This window comes from Lynx canadensis, chromosome E2, assembly GCF_007474595.2.
Source record: "Lynx canadensis isolate LIC74 chromosome E2, mLynCan4.pri.v2, whole genome shotgun sequence".
NCBI lineage: Eukaryota > Metazoa > Chordata > Mammalia > Carnivora > Felidae > Lynx > Lynx canadensis.
In genome coordinates, this window is record NC_044317.1 from 53,281,360 (window position 1) to 53,291,324 (window position 9,965).

The 9,965-nt window shown below is 49.7% G+C and overlaps 1 protein-coding gene across 1 annotated transcript; it reads left to right on the top strand.

The window, feature by feature from the left end:
- The first annotated feature begins 577 nt into the window (after positions 1–577).
- DKKL1 (dickkopf like acrosomal protein 1) lies at positions 578–4,616 on the top strand. Its single transcript, XM_030298134.1, has 5 exons — positions 578–771; positions 1,036–1,210; positions 1,756–1,896; positions 2,019–2,111; positions 4,214–4,616. Exons 2-5 carry the CDS (start codon positions 1,055–1,057, stop codon positions 4,523–4,525), a joined length of 702 nt encoding a protein of 233 aa, XP_030153994.1. The 5' UTR covers positions 578–771; positions 1,036–1,054; the 3' UTR covers positions 4,526–4,616.
- Positions 4,617–9,965: the final 5,349 nt, after the last annotated feature.

Below are 9,965 nucleotides of genomic sequence, written 5' to 3' on the forward strand. Positions count from 1 at the left end.
GGTCCGAACTCTGGGGCCCTAAGGCGAAGGGAGCCTGAATTCTGGGCTCCTTGGAAGGTAGAACATAGGACTGGATTTAGGTTTCCAGAGAGGTCGGGGCTTTTCAGTGGAACGGAAGAGGACCCCAGTTCAGCGTCCCTTGCACTGCACTCTGTGGAGTGCAGTAATCGTTTCAAATCTTGGAGAAGATAAGAACACGGAGAAACTCAGAGATAAATGCAAAACTAAGGAGTGGGTGAACCAGAATGACTGCTCGGTCTCGGGCTTTCCACGCATTTGGCAGCCTAAGAATGGAACTGAGGGGGCTGGCGGCAAGATCTGGGGCACAGACGAATGGCCCAGGTGTGGGGGCAGGGCTCTAAGTCAAGGGGCGTGGCCATCTGAGATTGGAGCGGGGCGAGAGGGCCAAAATCCGAGAACACAGGCCACACAGGATCTTGAGGGCCCAGGTCAACCGACAGGGGCGTGGTCTGACAGTGGGGGTGTGGCTAACAAGTAGAGCCGTGGCTCTGCCCTTAAGGGCGTGACCACCCAGTAGCAGGCCTGGCTCGCGGGTGAGGTCAGCGGATGGGGGCGTGGTCAGGTGGTAGGAGCGAGGCTAAGGCTCGCGGAGCTCATCCAACGCTCCAGGTAATCCCGCCTGGGCTCGAGACCAGAACTGTTTGGATTTAACAGTCCGTGGACGGACGGCCGGGGTCTGGGAGTCCGGTGACCGGGCTGTGGTCTAGCATAAAGGCGAGGCCCAAAAGAAGGGGCAGGGCGTGGGAGAAGGTGAGGAATGAGATCTGGGTATGAATGTGGGTGAAGGAAGGGACTGAGAACCGTGTGTAAGGCCAGAAGGGCCGGGCCCGGGAGGAGGGGGAGGGCCCGACGCGATGGAGGGGGTAGGGTGGGTGGACAGGGGAGCGGGGAGATGTGGGGAATTGACTGAGCCTCGGACGGGAAAAGGGTGAAGGTATTGGGTAGAGGGGGTGTGACTGCTAGGGGGCGGGGGCTCGTTGAGGGCGGGGCCTCTGACCCCTACCGCTGCCACAGCCTCCCTGCCCGCCCCACCATGTGGCAACCTCTGGTCCTGCTGCTGCTGCTTCCCTCTGCTTTGGTGCCCCCCTCCGCTGCAGCACCGATCCGCGATGCTGATGCCCAGGAGAGCTCCTCGGGTATTCTGGGCCTCCAGAGCCTAATCCAAGGCTTCACCCGGCTGTTCCTCAAAGTGAGCAAAGACGAGGGTTGGGAGCAAGAAGTAAAAAGAGAAGAGGGAAGGGAGGGTGGGGAGGATGGAGACTGAGGGATGGAAGGGGTTCGGAGAGAGAGACAGAATGGAAGACGGGTTGCTGCCAGGCCAAAGGACAGACAGGAAGAGAGGGAATCAAAGGGAAAGAGAGATGAATAGAGAGAGACAGGCAGACTGAGTGAAAGGAAGAGAGAGAGGAAATCAAGCAGAGAGGGAGATGGGACAGAGACAAAAGACTGGAGCGACAGAGACTGGAGACTCGGAAGGAGAAGGGGATGGGGCCATAGAGACTGTAGGACGGAGCGGGGAGGGGGAAGCATGAATAGGAAGGTAATGGGACAGAATAGAGACAGGCCAGATGGGGGATGGGGCAGAAGGTGACCCGGTTAGGCCCTAAGGGTCAGAAGACAGAGAGAGAAGGAGATGGGAGGTACATGGGGCAAGGCCTCAACAGCATGCTGGCAGGGCTTCAGATTTACTGGGGAGTCTTGGGGTCCAACAGAACAACGGTTCCCCCCCCCCAGGATGACTTTCTGCGGGGCATGGACAGCTTCTTCTCTGCCCCCATGGATTTCCGGGGCCTCCCCAGGAATTACCACCAAGAAGAGAACCAGGAGCACCGGCTGGGGAACAACACTCTCTCTAGCCACCTCCAGATCGACAAGGTGCCTATGCTGGGAAGTCCCTCCTGGAGTCCTCCCATGATCTCTCATGCTGCAGTATCTGTGGGGAGGAAGTCAGAGGAAGAAAGTAGTTTTGCTCTCACTCTCTCCTCCTGTCCTCACAGGTGACAGACAACAAAACTGGAGAGGTGCTGATCTCTGAGCAGGTGGTGGCGTCCATTGAGCCGGGAGAGGGGAATTTGGAGAGTGACTGGAAGGTTAGGACCTGCCCTGGACAATGTGTCCAAGCTCGAACATTTTCTGTCGTTTGGGAGAAGATGAGTGGATATTCCCACTCTGACTGTTCAGCACTTCTTTTCTCCGGGCCTCAGTTTTGTCATCTGTCAAATGGACAAACCGGCTCTCAGAAATGAGGTTTACAACCCCAGAGTATATCCCCACTCACACAGCAAGCCCCAGAAAAGTTTGTAAACCCAGAAGGGCTTTTAATTCCAAGTGCTTTTAATCTTCACCCTTGTAAACCTCAAAGGGTGCTTTTATCTAAAGTACTCTGCAAACCTCCAAGTATTTTTTAATCTACCCCAAAGGCCTTGGGAAATCTCACTCTCATAAACTTCAAAATGTGATTTTTTGTTCCAAAGTGCTTTAGGAATCCCTAATGCTTTGCGTCTCTCACCTTTGTAAACTGCTAAGGGCGAGTCTAACCACAAAGTGCTTGAGTGTGTGTGTGTGTGTGTGTGTGTGTGTGTGTGTGTGGTCTCATTCTCACAAACTATGAAATCATGACCCGAGACGATATCAAGAGTCTGACGCTTAATCCACTAAGCCACCCAGGCACCCCATATCACAGTACCATTTTTACACCCAAGAAATTTAACACTGATAATCACACTATTGTCTCTGCATTCGTTTGCTCAGGCTGCCATAACCAAGTACCACTGATTGGGTGGCTTAAACACCAGAAATTTATTGTTTCCCAGTTCCGGAGGCTACAAGTTCAAGATCAAGGTGTTCATCAGGGTTGGTTCTTTCTGAGGCTGCGAGGGAGAATCTGTTCCATGCCTCTCCCCTAGTTTCCGGGGTGGTCTGCTGAAAATCTTTGGCATTCCTTGAAATGTAGAAAGCATCCCTTCTCCGTCTCTGTCTTCATTTTCACATGGCCTTCTCCCTGTGTGCATTCCCTATGTCCAAATTTCCCTTTGCATAAGGATACCAGGCATGTTAGGTGAGGGCCCATCCTAATGACCTTCGTCTTAACTAATGATATCTGCGATGACCCTGTTTCCAAGTAAGATCACATTCTGAGGTCCTGGGGGTCAGGACTTCAACACACAAATGGAGGTGGGGAAGTGGAGACACAAGTCAACCCATAACAATCTCCTGCAGGACCTCTCAGAAAAATGCACACTCTGATTCAGTAGGTCTGGACATCTAATTTGCTAACCTGTATGTCTACCAAACTCCCAAGGTTACTGAGGCCGCTGGTCCACAGCCCACGCTTTGAGTAGCAAGGACCAAGCAGACATTCAGTCCATATTCAAATGTCCCCAGTTGACCGAAAGCTGTCCATAAGAGCTGATTTGATTTTTGTTTTAATTTAAATCCAAGTTAGTTAACATAGAGTGTCATAATGATTTCAGGGATAGAATTTAGTGATTCATCACTTACACACATATAACACCCCGTGCTCATCCCAATGAGTGCCCTCCTTTAGTGCCATCACCCATTTAGCCCATCCCCCCCCCCCCCGATTTGATTTTTGATGCAGGATTCAATCAAGGATCACACGTTGTGGGGCGTGTGAGTGGCTCAGTCATCGGTTAAGCATCTGATTCTTGATTTCAGCTCAGGTCATGATCTCACGATTCGTGAGTTCAAGCCCTGCATCAGGCTGTGCACTGACGATGTAGAGCCTGCTTGGGATTCTCTCTCCCCGCAACTCTCTGCCCCTACCCTGTGTGCTCTCTCTCTCTCAAAATAAACAAACAAAAAAAAAAAAAAAAAAAAAAAAAGGATCACACGTTGCAACTGTAGTCATTCTTTAGTAAAACCAAGAGCTTTTAATCCCAAAGTGATTTGTACATTTCCAACTGCTTTCTAAACCTTAAGAGTAGGTTTAATCCTAAAATGCTTTCGAAACCTCTAAAATGTGCTTTCAATCCCAGAGTAGTCTATAAATCTCAGTATTTTTAACGCAAAAGCACTTGTAAACCCAGTGCTTTTGTAAAGCACAAAATGAGCTTTAAACTCCCAAAGCGCCCTGTAGGTGGGCAAAATGGGTTGAATACGCCAGCTGGGAACTCAGCATCCTGGGGTTGTCACTTGGAGTTTAATAGGTCTCCTTGTTCCTCCTCCCCAGGTGCCCAAGATAGAGGAGAAGGAGGCCCTGGTGCCTGTCCCTAAAGCCATCGACACCTTCCGCCCTGAACCCCATCCCCGAGTCGCCTTCTGGATCATGAAGCTGCCACGCAGGAGATCCCACCAGGATGTTCAGGAGGGCGGCCGCTGGCTCAGCGAGAAGCGACACCGCTTGCAGGCCATCCGGGACGGGCTCCGCGAGGGGACCCACGAGTACAGCCTCGAAGAGGGGACCCAGGGATCCTCCCACTCAAAGCTGCCCGCCCGCAAGACCCACTTCCTGTACATCCTCAGGCCCTACCAGCAGCTATAGGGGTGGGGAGGGAGCTGGAGAACACCTGCATGTACCCCCCACCAGACCCCACCCCAAGCTCCATATGGAAATAAAGTTCTTACATCTAGCAGCACTTTCTCCTTTCAGGATCTGTCCCCAGGCCTCAGCCGACTGGGTCATGGCAAGCCCCCTCCCCCCAATCCTAGCCTGGAAAGTGACATCTGGCTGTGCCACAGGCTCTCGCCAAGGTCGCCGGGCTCAGTTGTCTCACTCCCCGGCGTTGTCTGTCTGCTCACTGAGCAGCTCTGTCCCCTCCATCCCCATCCATCATCCCCTCAGTCGCTGACCTTGTCACCTGTCTGCCCTGTCTGCCCTCCTGTTCCCAACAGGGGAGGATTGTTGCACAATCGAGCCTTGGGGTTATCCCAAGGACCCTGCTTCCTCACTGGTCGTGACCTGGGGCCACCCATCCTTAGCTCCTAGAAGCCTCTCTCTGGTCCTTGTGTGTGTACCCTACACCTCAGATCCAGAATCTTTCAGACTCTCCCTTCTGCCCCGTCTTCCTTCTGCCTTCTCCTCCTCTTCCAGCGGGAGACAGTTCTCTCTGCCTTTATGGGCTCACAGGATTGGATCGGGCCCACCAGGACAGCACACTTCCCAGGATCCAGGAACTGGAGAAGATGGCCATCTTTGGGGACCAGGATTCTCCTACCACAGGTCTGGATCCTGTCACCTCCAGCCCCCTCTCTGTTAACATCCACACCTGCCCGTTCTCACGCTCTCGTTTTGATCTTTTCATTCCCTGACTCTCGACTAACATGCTGACTTGAACTTCGACTTACTCTGTTTGTCTCTCCCTTTGTCCCTCTGCCTGTCCGTCCGTGCCAACACCTCAGACTCCATCTCTGCCGGCCAGACCTGATGCCTCAGCCAAACCTGGAAGCTCACAGCCCTGTCCATTTTGCCCCAACATCCATTCCCTCCAAGAACCCTCCCTCAAGGCCTCTCCCTCATCTAGAAGGCACATCAGGGTCTTCCTGGAGCTGAGTCCTGCAGGGGATGCGGACATGAGGAACTTTTCTCCCTTGAAGCCCAGGCTCAGAGTCAGATCACCCCACAGAAAGACCCAGCACATTCAGGAGCCTAGAAACACATGGGCATAAATAAAAGTGAACTCTCTTTTGAAAATTGAGGGGTTTCCTTAAAGATTTTTAGTTTTTTATGTTTATTTGTTTTAAGTATATTTTTGAGAGAGAGACCGAGTGGGATATGGGCAGAGAGAGAGGGGGAGGGAAAACCCCCAGCAGGTTTTGTGAGATTGTGACCTGAGCGGAAACCAAGAGTCGGATGCTTAACCAGCTGAGCCACCCAGCACCCCCACCCCATGTTTATTTTTGAGAGAGAGAGCACACATGCACACAAGCAGGGGAGGGCAGAGAGGGGGACAGAAGATCCAAGCAGGCTCTGTGCTGACAGCACAGAGCCCCACACAGGGCTTGAACTCACAAACCAAGAGATCATGGCCTGAGCTGCAGTCGGATGCTTAACCAACTGAGCCACCCAGGTTCCATTCATTTATTTTTAATAATCTCTACACCCAGTGTGGGGCTCCAACTCACAACGCTGAGATCAAGAGTCTCATATTCTATGGGGCGCCTGGGTGGCTCAGTAGGTTAAGTGTCCGACTTCAGCTCAGGTCGTGCTCTCATGGTTCGTAAATTCAAACCCCACATTAGTCTCTCTGCTGTCAGCGCTGAGCCTGCTTCAGATCCTCTGTCCCCCTCTCTCTGCCCCACCCCCATGCTCTCTCTCTCAAAAAAAAAACTTAAAAAGAGTTGCATACTCTACTGACCGAGCCAGGTAGGCACGCTCCTGAAAATTTAAATTTTTGATTATTCCAAAAAAAAAAAAAAAAGCATCAATATGGATAGAGTGGCTGGTGGTCCACTCTCACCAAAATTCAGCTGTAAAAGCTGAATGCAATGAAATAAAAACAACTGATGGAGGCATCAGAGAGCCACCAACACAGCCAGAAGTTAAAGAATCAAGGTCTCAGGGCCCCCCGGGTGGCTCAGTAGGTCAAGTGGCCTATTCTTGATTTCCGCTCAGGTCATGATCTCGCAGTTGGTGAGTTGGAGCCCCCAGTCAATCGATCGGGCCCTGCTTGGATCCTCTGTCTCCCTCTCTCTGCCCCTCCCACCACCTCGCAAAAAATAAATGTAAAAAAGAAAGAAAGAAAGAAAGAATCACGATCTCCGAGAGAAATGTGATGAGATGAGCCTGACAGTCTGCGCGCAGAATCCCCTTCAGGCATTTGCCACCCCCTAGGTTGTGACCATGCTGGGAGAACACCAAGAAAGGAAGTTGCAATGAAGCTGGGGCGCCTGGCGGGCTCAGTCAGAAGAGCGAGCTTGTCACTCATGATCTCAGGGTGGTGAGTTCGAGCTCCACGTTGGGTGTAGGGATGGCTTAAAAATAAATAAATACATAAATACATAAATAAACAAACTCAAAAAAAAGAAAAAAAAGAAAGAAATCAAGCAGAAACCAAGAATTCAAGAAGCAAGTTGCTTCCAAAGCACTAAAGAGCCAAGAAGAGACATCGGCAGTCTCGTAGTAATAGGGAAACAAGAATGGGAATTGAGGACCCGCTAAGGAGAAGGGACCTAGTAAACACCTCCAGCCTTCCTGGGAGAGACGGGAGAGCCCGCATGCCAGCAGGAACAGCAAACCAAAAACACGTCAGCCTCATCTGGATCCCAGTGATCTATCCATACGTACTCTGTCTGCACGATAGAAGGAAATCAAATCCTTTCTAAAGGAAGACAATGCGAGCCAAAGAGTACAATTTTTACAATATTCACATTTTAATTTAAGAATTAACTAGTTTGGGGGCACGTGGGTAGCTCAGCCAGTTAGGCGTCTGACTCTTGATCTCAGCTCAGGTCTTGATCTCAAGGTCGTGAGTTCAGGCCCTGTGTTGCGCTCCACGCTGGGCATTGAGCCTACTTAAAAATAATAATAGGGGCGCCTGAGTGGCTCAGTTGGTTGGGCACCCGACTTCTACGCAGGTCATGATCTCACGGTTCCAGCCCCACATTGGGCTCTCTGGTGTCATCTCGGAGTCAGCTCAGAGCTTACTTTGGATCCTCTGTCCCCCTCTCTTTCCGTGCCTCCCCCACTTGGGCTTTCTCTCTTGAAAATAAATAAACATTTTTAAAAAATCAGTTACATCCCTGGGGCACCTGGGTGGCTCAGTCGGTTGAGCTTCCGACTGCTGCTCAGATCATGATCTCACAGTCTGCGAGTTCGAGCCCTGCATCGGGCTCTGTGCTGACAGCTCGGAGCCTGGAGCCTGCTTCAGAGTCTGTGTCTCCCTCTCTCTCTGCTCCTCCCCCGTTCATGCTCTGTCTCTCTCTGTCTCAAAAATTAACATTTAAAAAAAAATCAGTTACATCCCTAAACACTTTAGAACAAAAAAATTAAATGAAATTCACAAAAATGTGATTCACATTGGCATAAAAAATAAAATACCTAGAAATAAATCTAGCAAAAGATTTGTTAGGTCTCTTAACAGAAAACTATGAAACATTATGGAAACCAATTGAAGAAAATCTAAATAAATAATTCATGACAACAGAACTCATCATAATTGCCACAAACCAGGAACAACCCACCAAGAGTGAAATGGTTAGGGGTGCCTGAGTGGCTCAGTCGATTGAGCCTAACTCCTGGAGGTCATGACCTCACGGTTTGTGGGGTCAAGCCCCGTGTCAGGCTCTGCACTGACAGCATGGAGACTGCCTGGAATTCTCTCTCTCTCTCTCTCTCTCTCTCTTTCTCTCTCTCCTTCTCAAAATAAATAAATGGACATTTTTAAAAAAAGAGTGAAATGTTTAAATTGTGGCATATTCATCCATGGAAAATTATACCACAGTGAAAAGAAAGGGCCATGTTACGATTTTCATAATCATAATGTTCAGCAAAAGAAGCCATAATCAAAAGTGGTTACCTTTGGAAAGGAATGACTAAAAGTAAGTGTGAATAAGGTTTTTGGGTTGCGGGCAATACTCCCATTTTTTCACATATTTATATGGGTGTTTTCATTAATGTATTTACTCTATACAGATTTAACTGAGCTATAACTTAATGTCTAGCACTTTGTATATGTTACAGCGACACTATAATTTAAAAAAATGTTTTAGGTTTTACAAAATTACCCAGGCCTCTGGGGCGCCTGGGTGGCTCAGTCAGTCGAGTGTCCGACTTCAGCTCAGGTCATGATGCTGTGGTTTGTGAGTTCGAGCCCCTCATGGGGCTCTGTGCTGACAGCGTGTAGCTGGAGCCTGCTTCAGATTCTGTGCCTCCCACTCTCTCTGCCCCTTCCCTGCTCTCTCTCTCTCTCTCAAAATTAAATAAACATTAAGAAAAAATAAAAACAAACAAAATTACCCAGGCTTCAAAAAAGGAAAGAAGGGAGGGAGGGAGGGAGGAACGTGAAATACTGAAGAAATAAACAGAAAGAATGAAATTATGCTAATAAACTAAGGAGTCCACCACCTGACAGCCTGTGCTAAGAAAACACCTGGGAAACATTCTTAACTGAACTCTCAAGACCCCCCTGAGGTGGATATTATTTATTCCCATTTTAGAGAAGCTGAGGTTCAGAGAGGTGAAGTCACTTGCCAAAGTCACACAGCAGTGGCCCTGGGTTTGTCTGATTCCATATCTCACACTTGGAATCATTCATCACATCACACCTCAAACAGGTTCTTTCCCAGGCCTTATGACAGGTTACCATGTAATAAACATAATAATAGTTAACACGGAATACCGCCTTAAGACCTCAAGGTAACAAAAGAAGCAATTATTACCTCCATTTCTGGGAGGAAACCTGAGGCTCAGAGAGAGCCAGCCATTGTGCCAAGATCACAGCTAGGAAGGGATGGAGCCAAAATTCAAACCCGAGCATGTCTGACTCCAGGCCCATAGCCTTGTCATCAACCCAACACTGCCCAGTAGTTAAGAGGCATGGATTCCGTCCACTCATTCACTCATTTATTCAACACTTTTTTTTTTTTAATCACTCACACTGGGTCAGCCACGTTCTAGCCCCCAAACAGCCTCCTACTGCCTATAGCTCACGTTCCAGTGGGGGTGACACTACACAAATCTACAATATGTCAGGTCGTGAGATAGGGACCTCTAACGGTGGTTAGTGAGATGAGGGCCTAATGGAGGCAGCGTGGCAGGGAAAGGTCGCTCTGAGAAATGAATGATGGTGGGGTGAACCGGAGGATGCAAAAGAATCCCTTTCCTGTGTCTCCGCTAGCAGAAAGGAGGAGTGGATGGGGCATCTTTGTCCCAAATCCCCATTCCTGGGAGCCAATTTTGGATGTAATTCTCTTCTCTCTAGCCGGAAAGGCTGAGAATACTTTTTCCCACTCCCCCCTATAGGGAATGAATGAAACTGTTTGAG